Genomic DNA, 17,140 nt, shown 5'->3' on the forward strand with positions numbered 1-17,140 from the left:
ACAGGATGACTATTTCAGATTAGACACTTTTTTTATTTCAAAAATATACTTTATTCATAAATACTTTGATGATCTATACAACTGGACATGCCATACATATGTAAACATTCCATTTGTTTGCATACCGAAACAGAGTAATCATTCCTATTTACAGGTCTGTATGATTACATTTTGAGCTGAGGCGTCAGCAGAGCCCAAATGACTGCGTGGGCCCCCTGTTCTTCTTTAGGCAGGCAGACGTTACTCAGTGGTCTTTCCCCACCGCGCCTTGGCGGCAGCTGCCCCAGGCTTCAGCACGTCCCTCAACACGTAGTCCTGGACCTCGGAATGTGCCAGTCTGCAACACTCAGTCGGGGTCAACTCCTTCAGCTAGAAGATCGGCAGGTTTCGGCTTGCCCAGAGAGCGTCCTTCACCGAGTTGATGATCCTCCAGGCACAGTTGATGTTTGTCTCGGTGTGCGCCCCGGGGAACAGGCCGTAGAGCATGGAGTCCCGCGTCTCAGCGCTGCTCGGGACGAACCTCGACAAACACCACTGCATTCCTCTCCAGACTTCTTCTGCGTAGGCACATCCCAGAGGGAGGTGTGTGACAGTCTCGTCTCCTCCGCAGCCGCTTCGAGGGCAGTGAGCGGTGCGGCTGAGAGTCTGGGCGTGCATAAAGGATCTCACAGGCAGAGCCCATCTCACCACAGCCAAGCCATGTCTTGGTGCTTATTGGAAAGTTCTGACGATGAGGCATTCTGCCAAATGGCTTTGACAATCTGCTCAGGGAACCGCTCAATAGGATCCGCCCTCTCCTTTTCCCAAAGGGTCTCAAGGACACTACGTGCTGACCACTTCCTGATGGACTTGTGGTCAAAAGTGTTTTTGTTCATAAACTTCTCCACGAAGGACTGGGGATACGGAACGGTCCAACTACTCGGAGCGTTCCGCGGCAGCGAGGCCAGGCCCATCCTTCGCAACATTGGGGACAGGTAGAACCTCAGTACGTAGTGACACTTGGTGTTTGCGTACCGGGGATCCACGCACAGCTTGATGCAGCCACACACAAAGGTGGCCATCAGGGTGAGGGTGGCATTGTTTGTATTTTTTCCCCTTTTGCCCAGATCTTGGTACAGCGAGTCCCTTCAGACCCGGTCCATCTTTGACCTCCATATAAACTGGAAGATGGCCCGGGTGACTGCAGCGGCACAGGTTCTGGGAATAGGCCAGACCTGTGTCACGCATAATAGCAATGACAGTGCCTCACACCTGATGACCAGGTTTTTTCCCCGCGATGGAGCGCGACCGTAGCTTCCATCTGCCCAGTTTCTGCCTCACTTTGCTGATACACTCCTCCCAAGACTTGGCGCATGCCCCAGCACCCCCCCCCGAACCAAATACCCAGCACCTTCAGGTGGTCAGTCCTGACGGTGAAGGGGATCGAGGATTGGTCGGCCCAGTTCCTGAAGAGCATGGCCTCGCTCTCGCCTTGGTTTACCTTGGCCCCCGAGGCCCGTTCGAACTGGTCACAAATGCACATGAGGCTGCGCACGGACAGCGGATCCGAGCAGAACACGGCGACATCATCCATGTACAGGGAGGCCTTAACCTGCAGGTCCCTGCTGCCAGGAATAGTCACCCCTCTCAGGCTCGCATCCTTCCTGATGGACTCGGCAAATGACTCTATGCAGCACACAAACAAGGCAGGAGAGAGGGCAGCCCTGCCTGACTCCAGATCTGACTGGGAAGCTATCTGATTCCCACCCATTGATTGAGACTGCACTGACAATGTTGGCGTAGAGCAGTCTGATCCAATTGTAGATTCCCTCCCCAAAGCCCATTTTGGAGAGAACATCTCTCAGGCACCTGTGTGATATCCTGTCAAAGGCTTTCTCCTGGTCCAGGCTGATCAGGCAGGTGTCCAACCCTCTGTCCTGCACGTACGCAATCGTATCTCTGAGGAGTGCAAGACTCAGCGATCTTCATGCCCGGCATAGCACAGGTTTGGTCAGGGTGAATCACCGACCCCAGAGCAGACCTGACTCGGTTGGTGATTACCTTTGACAGAATTTTGTAATCCGCATTCAACAGTGAGATTGGTCTCCAATTTTTGAGTTCCTCCCTCTCCCCCTTCCGCTTGTAGATGAGGATGATGACGCCTTTCCTCATGGATTCACTCATGGTACCTGTCCGAAGCATACTGACATACACCTCCAGCAGGTCCTAGCCAATCAAGTCCCACAGAGCAGAATAAAGCTCGACCGGTAAGCCGTCGCTTCCGGGATTAGACACTCATTGTAGGAAAATTCTCCGCATTACCTTCCGCATCCAACTACAGTCCCCACACAGCTGAATTTTATATTCACAAACCAGCTCCCTTCCCACCCCCCGGGGCAGAGCAGGGCAGGGGGGTGGGAGGAATGTAAAGGAGGGTGCGATAACAGCGAATCTCTCAACTTAGGGATGGGGAGAAGCTGCAGAGTTCGCAATGTGTCTGCCATTTGTAAATCACTAATTGACGAGCTCATTAACGACCTTATCGCAGGAATTTTAAAAATATTGTCTGTTGCATTTGCAGTCTGATAAAGGTGTAGGAATAGGGTGTAGGTTTGCTCGCTGAGCTGTAGATTTGATATCCAGACGTTTCATTACCTGGCTAGGTAACATCATCAGTAGCGACCTCCAAGTGAAGCAAAGCTGTTGTCTCCTGCTTTCTATTTGTTTGTTTGTCCTGGATGGGATTCCTGCGGTTCTAGACTTATGCCAGAGAATTCTGAGAGGCCTGGCACTCCAACCACAACGCCATTAACAAACATATTAGGTCTAGATACCATCTATCAACCCCTCAGAAAATGAACAGGAAATGACATCACCACAAACCCCAGGAACCCCATCCAGGACAAACAAATAGAAAGCAGGAGACAACAGCTTCGCTTCACTTGGAGGTCGCCACTGATGATGTTACCTAGCCAGGTAATGAAACGTCTGGATATCAAACCTACGCCCTAAACCTCAACCTGAGCTACAAACCTTGCAAGGTGTAGGAGTGTTGTATGGCAGCTACGAGGAGTGCTGGGAACAAATTTCGGTTTAAGGACTACTTGGAAAAAGTACTGGAGGGTTTGGGACTATTTAGACATCCTCTGGACGAAGATGAATTATTGACACAGGTTGAATCTGAAGTCTATTGCGTGGTTTACAATGAATAGGTCTGGGCCACTCACTCCAACCCCAAATCCAGTTTCAGGAGGTATCTAATTTAGCTCTAAGAGTCTAAACCAGGAAGATAAACTTGAACATTTGTACAACATTTTAAAGTTTATACAGAAAATAAGTAAAGTGAAGGAAAGAAAGGTGGAGTTGAGAGTAAACTAAAGACAGAAAAATGTTAAAGTTAAATTTTCAGAATCTCCAACATTAACATTTGGGAAAAAATAAATTCCGCTCTGTTTTCACTGCCAGAGACTTTGTTGACAATAATTGGGATTTAACATGCTTTTAAAAATTCACCTGGACACCAACACACCAGTCCCAACCTATCCTGCACACATCACAGGTAAGTTGAGCAACTTCATGACCTTTCACTGTCTTCAATGCAGAGCCTTTCAGTAAAAACATGTGGAGGTTCAAGGCAACCCAGACATCAGCTTTTGGATGTCTACCTATTTGCAGGCTTCAAATCATACTGCCCATGAGTTGTGCTGTCTGCCTCACTGTCATTCATGATGCAAAACTTGGGCATTAGCCCAGTGCAGATACAACATTGCTGCATTAGAAAGCTGTTCCTCTCAAGGCCAAGGCTGTAGCTGAAAACAAGACCGTCATGTGTGCCAAAGTATTTCTAAAGTGCCTCAAGATTTAAAACAACCTTTTGGGCATTACACAGCCCCAGCAGTTTTCAAACATTCACACTATGTTTACCGGTAACTGCCAAAACATTTGGCGGATGGTTTCCTACTTTGCCCCAGTAGTTTTCCCCACTCCTCTCTGGGGTACAATTCTACGTCTGTTGATAATACCGTGCTGAAGTGGCTTACAGCCTGGTCTCTGGACTTTCAGTGGGTTCCTCAAGAACACAGGAGCAGATGTCTAGCTCAGTCCTGTCCTCACTTCACATCCAAATATACTTTCCAACAGAATAATCAGTGACAGAAATATAGGTCATTGTCTCCTCCCACTAAAGCCCCACCACTCTTCTGACAGAGGTCAGTAGAGGCAGGATCAAGGCTAAGACATATACAAGTCGTCTGAAGAATAAACTGATCCTTTAAGAACTACCCACTTCCACAAGGAACATCATTTCTTGCTTCCCAAAACCTGACAAAATTTGCTAATAAAAAGATTTAAAAGAACAGATTTTAGAGAGATGAACAACTTATTTTAATAAAGCACTGAAAAGGAAAACAAAATCCCAATACAGGGAAATGCCAATCCTCCCAGTAGGATGAAGAAAATATTCTGACTGAGTGTCTTTGCTGTGGTCTTGTTTCAGCAGTAGCTAAAAATGAATAACCATGTGACTGAGCTGCAAGTTTCTATTTCAGTTTCAATCTGTACCTACTGAATAAGGAGAGGGCGGCAGTGTGAAGGTCTCTAATCAAGACTGGAAGAGTATTTGAGCCCCTGGCACACTGACCAACACAACCCAAGCAAACTTTGAGCCCCATCTACACAAAAGAAAACTTAGCCTGTCAAAGGCAAGAGCAATTGGTAATGAAATCAACCCCTAATGTCTCACACTGCACCCTCCCTCACTTTTATACCTTCCCAGGAGAAAGCAAGGGCCAATGTTACCAGTTTAATGGTCATCGCCACTGACAACTGCTAAAAGGTGCATCCTTATAGATTCAAGCAGGGAACAGTTCAAACTGGACTAACAGTGCTGATTACATTTCCTAACAACAGGATTTGCACTTACATGTAAACCACAACCATCAGGGAAAAGTTACTGAGTCAGTGTTACCTGTGGAATCATTTCTCGATATGGAAAATGTGGTATTAGCATTGTCTGGCAATGAAACCGTAGAAAACAGGTCTCGGGGCTGGTAGACGACAACAATGCAGAGCTCATCAACACTGAGTAATAGGCCCAATGCTTTACCATCAGCGAGTACTTCAAGTGGACATAATCTCACTGGTGGCGATAGTGCAGTTTAAGCACCTACCCATTAGCCATTTACGACAGATTGCTCACACTGTGCAAACATATTTGTCCAATTCAGATTTAATTAGTAAATGTAATGATTTCTTATTCAATTCAGATCCAAAGGCTGACATCAGCATCTAGATGAAGGAATGAGATCACACATTACAAGACATGTTCAATTATTTTAGTGGATTGGACAGCTAAGCTGGGGCTGTCCTGCATACCAGGTCCAAGACCAAACTGAACAAGTAAACAAGCATTCATTCCAACTAGGCTCTCTCCACCATGTAATAACAAATAACCAGTTTGGTTCGGCAGACTGAAATCTCCCTCTGGGAGGGGAAGCAGGAGGCCAGACTGTTTCTGTCTTCCCATTCCCCCTCCTCAGTCGAAGCAAAATGCTCAGACAGCGTATAGTCTTTCCTCCATCTTTATTCCATGCCCTGGAGGGAGCGAGAACGATTGCCCATGTGCACAGAGACATGGGTATTCCCTCTCAAACAGCAGTTTCTTAATGAATTATATAATCATTTTACTGGGAGGAGCATCCAGATAAGGCAGCATACATATTAATTGGGTGACCATCACAATCAGAGAGTGTCAATAGCAAAGATTAAACCATCTAGTGTTATACAATGAATGTTCTTAACTTTAACTGGCTTCACTTAATGAATACTTTTGACTTTGTGAAACTGACCTTACATATTGAATGCTTCCAATATTGTTAAATGGCTCTAAATAATGCTTTTTCACCATTACCCTTGCTTCCAACACCCCATTGTTAACTGCAAGTTCTTAATTGATCCGAGTCATGCTCAGCCGAACCTCTTGTTTCACAAAATTCAGAACTTAACTCTTTCCCTACCTGCTCATACCAGATACACATTCTCATTTCTATATCTTGAACTGGCCTTGGGAAGAGTCTCCTGCTCGCTGGAATTTTCCTGATGCCATCCCATTAAGTGGCATGAAGCTAGATTCCAAGTCATCTTAAAAGGTACTGGGTGGGGGAGAGGGAGGTCTCTAAACTGCAGGACCAATCAGGCATTTCTTAGCTTGACAGCAGCAGCAGCAGGCTGTAAGGAACGGTAAGTCAGTGTGTGTGTTTCAATGTGGATGCCTTCTTCCAAGAGTTTTTAAAATCATTAATTAAAAAATTAGTTTCATCTTCCAGGACATGTCACTAGACTGTTCCCCTATCCTGGCCTGCAGTTGGGTGTCCACAGTAGTCACCAATGCCACTGGAAACTAGACATCAACAGGGAAATCCTTATCAGCCTCATTTAATCAGACTTGAGGTCCTGCCAGATCCTGATCACTTATCACATGCGGCTGGGGAGTCCTGTTGGTCAATCCTACTTCCACTGAAATGACCCAGCAGAATGGAGCGAGGTAACTCGACAGGGAGTAAAACCAGAGCTCAGCAATTGGAAACAGGCCTTATAGACTGGAAATATAAGCAGTCACCTCGATAGTAAAAGAATGGTGCCCTGAAATTATTTCCCTTTACCCTAATGAACATTGTAACTATAGTTGGACAGTAATCTCAACTTCCTAGAAATATCACATCCCAATTTGAATGCATGCTGTTCTATCATCACAGGATCAGAGATCTGGATATTCCCCCCCTTCCACCCACCCAGAACCAGACACAGTTATTCAGGGTGAGGCTCTCCACCATAAAAGTGAGAAATTAAAACTTCTGATCATGTCAACATCACTCAAATGCTGAGAACAAATCAGAAAACCTAGTCATCAGGGCTTTCTTCTGGGCTGAACTGAAATCTAGTCCCCACCAGAAATAACACCAAGTTCCCAATTGACAAGCATTAATTCTCTGTAACCCAATTGTGGGTTACATCGACGCTCATGATTTCCTCCTGACCTTTCTGCGAAAAAAAAATGGTGCTCAGTGGGAAAGAACACCCTTCTGAGACTAGTGTTGGGTTTGTCTGTAAAATGTACAAAATCCCCACCCTCTGCAGTCTTTGATCAAACACTTTCAATATCCAAGTATAAAAAAAAAATCACAATTAAAACCTAAGTGAAAACATTAAGAAATGCATGTTGAGCAAACCAACAGGCAATGCCTTTTATCATAAGGCAAATATTTCAACTTTCCTCACGGATGATTTTCGTCCACTTAGTGCTTTTTCCCTGCCCCCAAATCTAACCAGATAATACAGACGATTCCAAAGAATCAAACCATATTTGTAACATTGTCTTGTTTCTCTTTCCCACAGATGCTGCCAGACCTGCTGAGCCCCTCCAGCACTCTGTCCTTAATCCAGGTACAGCCTTTGCTGAAATACCAATAAGCACTCCAGCTTTAGTTGAAACATTTACTGATGTGTTGAGATAATCCTCTCAAAGATTAAAATTTCATTTCTACATTTCTGTGCAATTTTACTCACATTAGCCAAATTTTCCAAAACTAAAGAATCAGGGTAAAAAAAATGTTAAAAATCACATAACACCACGTTATAGTCCAACAGGTTTATTTGGAAGCACTAGTTTTCGACCTGATAAAGAAACAGTGCTTTCAAAGCTAGCACTTCCAAATAAACCTGTTGGACTATAACGTGGTGTTGTGATTTTTAACATTACCCACCCCAGTCCAACACCAGCTCCTCCAAATCACTTCTTTATAATGTATTATCTTCAAGACTGATATCAGCTGAGAACAACCACACAATAGTGCCAAACTCTGATCTCCTACTTTCCCAGTTTTTACAATTAATTCCAGCAGTTTCAGTTGCAGAAGGACTCAAGGTACCTACTAGGCCTAGACTCCAGTGCAACAATTTTCAAAAATAACCAATTAACTCATTAGTATACTTTGGGTTGTCTTAGTGACAAGCTTCATGGTGCAGCTAAAGCAGAGAAGGATGTTCCATAATGCTTCCTGGTTGATGATATCAATGTATATGATTTTTACTAGAGGATATTTAGAGGTCACAGTTTAAGGGTACAGGGTAGGCCATTTAAGACTGAGATGAGGAGAACTTTGTTCATCCAAGGATGTGGTGAGCCTATGGAATTCACTGTCACAAAGTGGCTGAGGCTATCACAATGGATGTTTCCAAGGAGTTAATTATCATTCTCAAGGCTGAAGCAATAACAGGATATGGGGAGAAGGCAGAAACTGGGGACTAAGTTGGATGATCAGCCATGATCATATTGAATAGTAGAGCAGGCTTGAAGGGCCGAATGACCTACTCTTGCTCCTTGTTTCTATCCAGCCCTCCAATCCCCAGGATTCCCTCCAAGGATTCCTAAGAAATGAAATTTCTTAAGGGACAGGGTGACCAGCCAGAGGTCGTTGTGCACAATGGTACCAATGACATTGGTAGAAAGAGGGATGAGATCCAGTGTAGTGAGGACAGCGAGTTAGGAAAAAGGCTAAAGAGTAGGACCTTTAGAGTAGCAATCTCTGGATTACTATCAGTGCCACACGCCAGTGAGGCAAGGAATAGAAAGACAGGAGAGATGAATGCATGGTTAAGAAGCTGGTGCAGGGAACAGGGTTTCAGGTTCTTAGATCTTTGGGACCTCTTCTGGGGTAGGGGTGACCTACCCCAGAATTAGAATTAGAGGGGGTCATTTCAGAACAGAAATGCGGAGACATTTCTTCAGCCAGAGAGTGGTGGGCCTGTGGAATTCATTGCCACGGAGTGCAGTGGAAGCCGGGACGCTAAATGTCTTCAAGGCCGAGATTGATAGATTCTTGTTGTCTAGAGGAATTAAGGGCTACGGGGAGAACGCTGGTAAGTGGAGCTGAAATGCACATCAGCCATGATTGAATGGCGGAGTGGACTCGATGGGCCGAATGGCCTTACTTCCACTCCTATGTCTTATGGTCTTATGGACCTGTACAAGAAGGATGGGTTGCACCTAAACTGAAGGGGAACCAAAATCCTTGCAGGGAGGTTCACTAATGCGACTCTGAAGGATTTCTACTCGAGTGGCGGGGGCTTGGAATCAAAGCAGCAGGTCAGCAATTGGAGGGATTGAGGGGAAGGTAGATATTAGGACCAGAAAACAGAAAGAAAAGACAGGCAGAGACAGGTTAATAAACACGATAGTACTAATGGGCTAAAGTATATTTATTTCAACTCAGAGTATTATGGGTCAGCAAATGAGCTTAGAGTCTGGGTCAGCACATGAGACTATGATGTTGTGACCATTACAGAGATCTGGATAAGAGTGTTTACTCAAAGCTGCAAGGTTTTTATTGTTTTAGACGCGATAGGGAAGGAGGTAAAAGAGTTGGAGGTGTTACATTATTTATCAGGGAGAATGTCAGTTGCACTCAGAGGACATACTGGAAAGCTCATCTACTGAGGAAATATGGGTACAGCTCAAAAACAAGAAAGGTACAATCATTCTGATGGGACTATAGCATAGGCCCTCTTAACAGCCACCAGGACATCTAGGAACAGATATGTTGGCAGAATATGAAAAAATGCAAAAACAACAGGGTGACTAACATCCCCAAGATTGACTGGGACTTCCTTAGAACACAAGGCTTAAATGGGGCAGAATTCAAGGGGGTTTCTTGAAACAGTAAATAGATAGTCCAAATGGAGGAGGTGCCATACTGAATGTTGTATTGGCTAATGAGCCTAACCAGACGACTGGCCTTTCAGTGGGAGAGCATTTTGGAAATAGTGATTATAACTCCTTAAATTTTAAGAAAACTATGAATAAAGGATGAGTCAGGACCTTGTGGGAAGGTACTAAATTGGAGGAGGGCAAACTTAGTCAGTAGTATTAGGCAGGAGATAGGGAATGTTAATTGGGAGGAGCTGTTATCGGGCAAGTCCACATTTCACATTTGGGAGTTGTTTAAAGTTGTGATCAGAGTTCAGGACTGGCATGATCCAGTAAGAAGAAAGGACAAGGATGGCAAGGTATAGGACTCATGGATAATGAGGGAGGTTGTGAATTTAGTCAAAAATAAAAAATGCATATGTAAGGTTCAGGAAGCTAAAAATTGGACAGAGCATTTGCGGAATATAAAGAAAGTAGGAAAGTATTCAAGGAGGCAATTAGGAGAGCAAGAAAGGGCCGTGGAATGACCTTGGTAAGTAGGGTGAAAGAGAAACCCAAGGCATTCTATACATATATTAAAAGCAAGCGGATAACTAGGGAGAGGGTAGGACCACTCCAGGATAAAGAAGGGAACTTGTGCTTGGAGGCAGAAGATGTGGGTCAGATCTTCAATGAGTACTGTGTGTCAGTATTCACTCAAGGAGGACATGGAAGACAGCAAGATTAGTGTGGGGCACACTAATATGATAGGGCAGTTTGAGATCTAGAAGTGGTGTTAGGTCTCTTGAAGAACATTAATGTAGATAGGATCCCAGTGCTCGATGGCACTTGCCCCAGGTTATTGATAGGGGCTGGGACTTTGACCAAGAGTTTTGTCTCCTCGCTAGTCACTGGAGAGGTCCCGAAGGGCTGGCAAGTAGCTAATGTTATTCCACTGCTCAAGAAGAGAAATAGGGATAATCAAGGAAACTATAGACCGGTGAGTTTCACCTCAGTGGCTAAGAAGCTACTGGAGAGGATTTACACCCATTTGGAAGAGCATGGCCCAATTGGGGGCAATCAGCATGGCTTTGTGCAGGGCCAGCCATATCTTATTAACTTGAGTGAATTTTCAGGAGATGACTAAGGATAGAGCAATGGATCTTGTCCACAAGGATTTTAGTAAGGCTTTCAACAAGGTCAGCTCATCCAGAAGATTAAGATGCATGGGATCCATGATGACGTGGCTGCTTGGATTTAGAACTGGCTTGCCCAGAAAAGTCAGTAGTGGAGGAAGGGTGTTTTTCTGGCCGAAGGTCCATGACTGGTGATGTTCTGTAGGGATCCGTACTGGGACCTCTGCTGTTTATGTGACTTGGATGAAAACAGAGGGATGGATTGGTAAGTTTGCAGACGACACAAAGTTCAGTGAATTTGTGAATAGTGTAAAACGTTGTCAAAGGATATAGCAGGATAAGGATAAGTTTAAATATAGATGTAGAAATGGCAGATGGAATTTAATCCTGGCAAGTATAAGATGTTGCACTTTATGAGATCAAATATGAAGGAAAGTATACAGTTAATGGCAGGACCCCGACCAGAATTGACGTATAGAGGGATCATGAGGTTCAAATCCATAGCTACCTAAAAGTGGCCATGCAAGTAGATAGGGTGGTAAAGGCATCCAATGACATGCTTACCTTTACTGGCTGGGGCATTAAGGACAAGAGTCAGGATGTCATGTTGAAGCTTTAAAAGATTTTAGTTAGGCAGTTAGAGTGTTGAGTTGCATTCAAGTGGCCACATTGCAAGAAGGATGTGGAGACTTTCGGGAGGGTGCAGAAGAGGTTTACCAGGATGCTGCCTGGATTAGAGAGTATAAACTATAAGGAGAGGCTAGAAAAACTAGGATGTTTTCACTTGAGCGATGGAGGCAGAGAGAATCAAAGAAAATGTGGGGCAATTTTGTTTTGCACAAGAGTGGTGAGTCTGGAAGGCACTGTTCAAGGTGCTGTCAGAGGCATTTAAAGGGCTGTTAGATAAGCACATGAATAAGCAAAGAAGGGAGGAATATAGACCAAAGGCAGAAGGGATTAGTTTAAATTTGGCATCATGTACTGTACAACATGGGCCGAAGAGCCTGTTCCTGTGCTGTACAGTTCTAAGTTTGAAGAACCTAGAATTTTATTTGTCGGAAAGAATGTGCTGAATTCTGTCTAAAACACAACTGTGGTTTCTGGTTCCACCATTCATAGCAGTAATCCATTCCACATTTTTTTTTGAAAAAAATCTTCCTTCTGTAATTCTTGCTTTCTTCAGCTGCCCTTTGTAATAGTAACTGCATCTCCAAAGAAGCAAGATGAACTTCTTTGGGAACAGAGAAGTACAGGATGCTTGTTATGAACAATTCCCCTTAGTTTGAGTTAACTGTCCCAGCCTGCATGCTCAACTGAAATCTAGGTCTGAAGTGTTGTTTTGTTCATTCAGTTTGGGCAAGGATCGATGATTGAGGGTGACTCAAGGAAAAATCTGGATGATTTAACAACTGAAGGCAAAGACATGTTTCCGGATGTAATTTTGCTGCAACAAACAAGGCAGGTAGAAACTTGTTGCCTGCACTACACAGTCATTCCTGGCACCAAAGTAGATACCAAAGGCAGGTACAGACAATTATCAACAGCTTTCAGTATTTTGTCTCAACTGTTTCAGTACAGATGTCTGTCACGCCCAGTACTCAAGAAGAAAAACAAGCACAGATGTTAATATTCCCAGTTAACCATAAATTGTCTGTAATATTTAACAAGATAACTCTGTTACCACTTTAGTGATGTTAGTTGACTTTCTTTATTCAATGCAACCCAAGTAAAAGTTTCACTTATCTTTGAAACAAGCTGGTTTTCAGTTTACCTTATATTAAAGGCACTATTTAATGAGCCTCACTTAGCTGCACTCACGTCTTCTCTCTCAGATGGTTATAATGCAGGCCAAGAGTCTGAAACAGAACCCAGGAAATTGTCTATTGTGGGAAACATCATTTTCCAGATGAACAAACTGACTAACTACAATCGGATAGAACTCCCATAGCTAAAGCAAACAGAGGTATCTAAAAGGTGCGGTAAGGCATTACACTAACAACTCTGTTTAAACATTTTGCCTGTCAAAATATTTCTACTAAATTTTCAAATTAAATAATAAAATTAATTGCTCAATTTGTGTTGGAGGCTTGCAATTAACTTAATTCCAGTGGCCACTGACAAGATCCTCTCTCCAAGTGTTTAATAACACAGCTGTCTGGCTATAAACTGGAATCCTGGTTTGCATTCGAGTTAGGATGGTTGACAAGTGATCAATGTGAACTATTTATGATGATAAAAAGCACAGCACCCATAAAGGTAAAGAAGAACTATTTCCTCTGGTTAGTCAATCAAGAAAAAGGGAATACTCTTAAAACTAGACAATCAAGGAGTGATCCACTTCTTCACAGAAAAAGTTGAGAGAACCTAACATTTTCTCACCCTAAAATAGCTCTGCATCCTGGAGTTCAACTGAAACAGCTGGGACCGAGATCAAGAGATCTACACAGCCTAAGGATAAAGAATATGTAGCAAAGACAGGTAAATTAAGCTGAGGTACAAATCTAACTGTTTGGCAGAACAAGCTCAAGAGGCTGACAGAGCCTGGTCCTATATTGTGGATAACTAACTGATTAACCAACAAACAAAATATCTTTGTTTCTGTTATGGTTTCTGCATCATGTTATCAGTGAGTATTAAGAAAATTATGTTGATCATAACAACTTATACACTTGAATTATCACATCAAAATTAGCCAGATATACTAATTTCAATCTGAGGAGAAAGTGAGGTCTGCAGATGCTGGAGATCAGAGCTGAAAATGTGTTGCTGGAAAAGCGCAGCAGGTCAGGCAGCATCCAGGGAAAGGAGAATCGACGTTTCAGGCATAAGCCCTTCTTCAGGAAACCTGCTGCGCTTTTCCAGCAACACACTTTCAGCGCTAATTTCAATCTGATCCCTACCTGGGAACACTGACAAAATATTGAATATACTGTCAAAATACCAGCTACAGCTCAAGTTGTACCTCAACACAATAACAGATCAGAGCCAAGTTGACTGGCTCCAAACATTAATTCTGAATAACCTGGAATTTACATGCCTTTTTGGATAATATTCTGAACGCTGTGTTCTCAAACTCCCAGTAATACTATGATCATGCAGAGATCACAAAATAATCTTGAACGAGTGACATTCCACCAGTCAACACAATTGTCATTTCAGTTACGTCTTTGCTAATGTTTGAGCTTTAATTTAGATTGCTAGCAAATCTTAACCAAGGCAGGGTAGGGGCACAACAGACATCACAACAGTGCAGCTCTAGGAATTGGAAAAAGTCAACCAGGATATCTGTTCCCAGTCACTATTCAGTTATCAGTTACTGGAAGTGTAAATGTATGAACATGAGGAAAAACATGACTGGACCTGGCTATGATGTCTCCATAGTAAAACCTCAGACTGACATTTGAAGATTGGTCACTTGGATGACATATGGTAGGGAAGCTGACATCAGTGCAATTGAACATCAACAGGAAACTGCACCTTTAGGACAGTAAGAAATCTGATACAACAAATTAATCTAAATCTTAACAGCAGACGGGGTGACTGAGATCTCTGGCCAGATTACAGTGACTACCTTCACCAGGTATTACACATGTTAATAAAATCCTGAGGGGTGAGGCTGGACAGGAATACAATCTCTCTTCATGATAGCACTGATGCCAGAGTGAAGCTAAGCAATTCTTCACAGGAATAGATACAACTGATTAATACGGATACCATCATCTCCAGTTGATATTCATTCAGGGGATGGAAGAAAACTACAAATGGTAGCCATCCTAAATTAGAAACATTTCAATAAAGTCCATCTTGGAAAATTTACGTCCACGTAGCTCAAAACATCAGAACAATGATCTTTGAAATCTAACTACACTGAGGGGAGTAATGCAAACTCCCAGGAAACCAACTGTATTTCGCATGGTCATATTTCAGCTTATCAGTTAATTCTCCTGTATGAAAAGTTACATTTTCTTCAATGTTAACAGTAGTTAATGACTAAGCAAATAGGAAGGCTTGTGGTATATATGGTGTATTCAATATTTAAAAGCCAGATGAGACATGTTGAAACACTATTGGCCAATCATTACAGTTTGCTGCACTTGGAGTTTAACGGCTCAATGATCTAAGTCACTTTTCACAAAAGGTCCCAAAGATTAGAAAGAAAGGATTTTCAATTTAAATACAAACAGAGAAAAGCAAGTAAGAACTTCAGGCCAGGTATCTAGTTGGAACCTATATTAATTATCCGTTTTCATTGAAATGCTGACAAACTTACTTCTAGAACTCATAGCAAGAAAAACATTAACCTAAAAATTGTCAGAAATACTCAGCAGTACAGATCTACCAACTGTCAAAAAACAAGATTATACAGTGGATTTCTTTAAAATGGAAAGGACCCAGTAGAAAACAATCAAGACAACGTACATCTGATTGCACCCTGATGGATTAAAAACATCATTTTGAATTTATTTAATGCAGGGAATGTTCATGTGAACTTTTATTTTTGAGGAAAATTAAACCAGCAACATGTTTTCCACTATACTGTTCTGACTGCAAAACAAGTGACATTCTCAATTTTCACTCAAGAACTGAGTCTTCCATTTGTCTTGGAAAATGTGACTCACTTCACATTATTCTTTCAATTCCTCAGGTTCAGAAAATAGAGTGTGACCTCAAGAACCGGTTGCCAGAGTGTAGTCCTCTGGATCATGAGGGTTGGGGTTCAGCTGGAGTAAGATCCTGGGGGCTTGGAGCTGAGGTTTGGACCCTGGGGTTTGGGGAGTGAGGTCCTAGGTGGGGTTTACAACCTGGTTCTGCAGTGTGGTCCTGAGGACAATGTTTTAGACCCTGGAGTTGAAAAGTGTGGGACTGGAAAAGCACAGCAAGTCAGGCAGCATCCAAGGAGAGTCTACATTTCAGGCATAAGCCCTTCATTAGGAATGAGGGGGAGGAAGGGGGCTGGGAGATAAATAGGGCAGTGGGGGGGGGAGAGAAAAGAGAGAGAGAGGGGTAACTGGGAAGACAATAAGTGGATGCAGGTGGGGGGTAATAGTGATAGGTCAGTGGAGAGGGTGGAGCAGATAGGAAGAAAGGAAGATGGGCAGGTAGGACAGGTCAAGAGGGTGGTGCCGAGTTGGAGAAAGGGAAATGTGGAAACTGGTGAAGTTGTTCTTGAGCCCATGTGGTTGAAGATAAAGTGTTCTTCCTCCAGATGTCAGGTGGCTTGGATTTGGCAGTTGAGACTGCCCAGGGCCTGTATATCCTTGGGGGAGCAGGAGAGGGGAGTTGAAGTGGTTGACCACAGGGCAGTTTAGTGCATTTGGACCCTGGAGTTCAGTGGGTAAAGTCTTGAGGACCATGTCCTAGAATTTAGACCTAGATCTGGAATGAGATCCTGGTGGCCAGAGACGGAGATTACACAGGTGGGGTCCTCAGGACCAGAGGCTCAGGTATAGAGGAGGAGGGGAGGGAGGAGGGGAGGGAGGAGGGGAGGGAGGACCGTGGTCTGGAGGGTGAGGACCGTGGTCTGGAGGGTGAGGACCGTGGTCTGGAGGGTGGGGGTGAAGTCGAGGTCGAGGTCGAGGTCGAGGTCCATGGTCTGGGGGGGGGGGGGGGGGGAGAAAGAGAGAGGTCCTGGGGTCCCTGGTCAGGGGGGAGGGGGGGGTAAGGTCCAAGGTCTGGGGGTTGAGGTCCTGGAGTCCATTGTCTGGGGGGTGGGGGGTGGGGGGTGGGATCGGGTGGGGTGGGGAGAGATCCATGGTCTGGGGATTGAGGTCCTGGAGTCCATTGTCGGGGGGGGGTGTGGAGGGGTGGGGGATGAGGTGGGGGGGTGGGTGGGGAGAGATCCATGGTCTGGGGATTGGGGGTGAGGTCCATGGTCTGGGGGGGGGGGGGGGGGGGGGTAATGTGTTCAGGAGCCCGGGTCTCCCTGAGTAGATTGTAAAAAACAGACAGACAGATGGAGACACAATAACTGACCTTGCAGTTGCTCACTACCCGCCATGGCGGCGGCCGCCTCCTCCTCCTCCCGCGGGTCCCGGTCCCGGTCCCGGTCTCGGCTCCAGCCGCTCGCGCGCTCGCTCTCTCTCCGTCACAAATCCACGATGCCATCTGTGGGCGGGACCGTCCAATCAGTAACGAGGGGGGGGTTCCACATCGCGAGACCAACCAATAGGTACCTGGAGATTGGTGGACCCTCCGATTGACATTCTAACTGCCCAATTATCAGAGAGGGGTGTGTCACAAGCTTGTCCCGTTACTCTATTGGAATGTATTCCCTAGTGTTACAACCGCACCCTCCAAATATACAGCCTTGCAAAAACTAAGCTATTGATAGGATCTCAACTCC

At 44.4% G+C, this 17,140-nt stretch overlaps 1 protein-coding gene across 1 annotated transcript in view; it reads right to left on the bottom strand.

Annotated features, from left to right (window-relative positions):
• The window catches only part of LOC122552333 (choline transporter-like protein 2), a 78,039-nt gene extending 61,175 nt beyond the window's left edge, over positions 1-16,864 (bottom strand). The window contains 1 exon segment of the mRNA XM_087983385.1: positions 16,771-16,864. Within this exon segment, the coding sequence (XP_087839511.1) occupies positions 16,771-16,795 (25 nt within the window). The 5' untranslated portion in view covers positions 16,796-16,864.
• Positions 16,865-17,140: the final 276 nt, after the last annotated feature.

Source organism: Chiloscyllium plagiosum, unplaced genomic scaffold, assembly GCF_037043375.1.
Source record: "Chiloscyllium plagiosum isolate Xiang-an unplaced genomic scaffold, Cpla_swu_hap1 HiC_scaffold_45, whole genome shotgun sequence".
In the NCBI taxonomy this organism is placed as follows: domain Eukaryota; kingdom Metazoa; phylum Chordata; class Chondrichthyes; order Orectolobiformes; family Hemiscylliidae; genus Chiloscyllium; species Chiloscyllium plagiosum.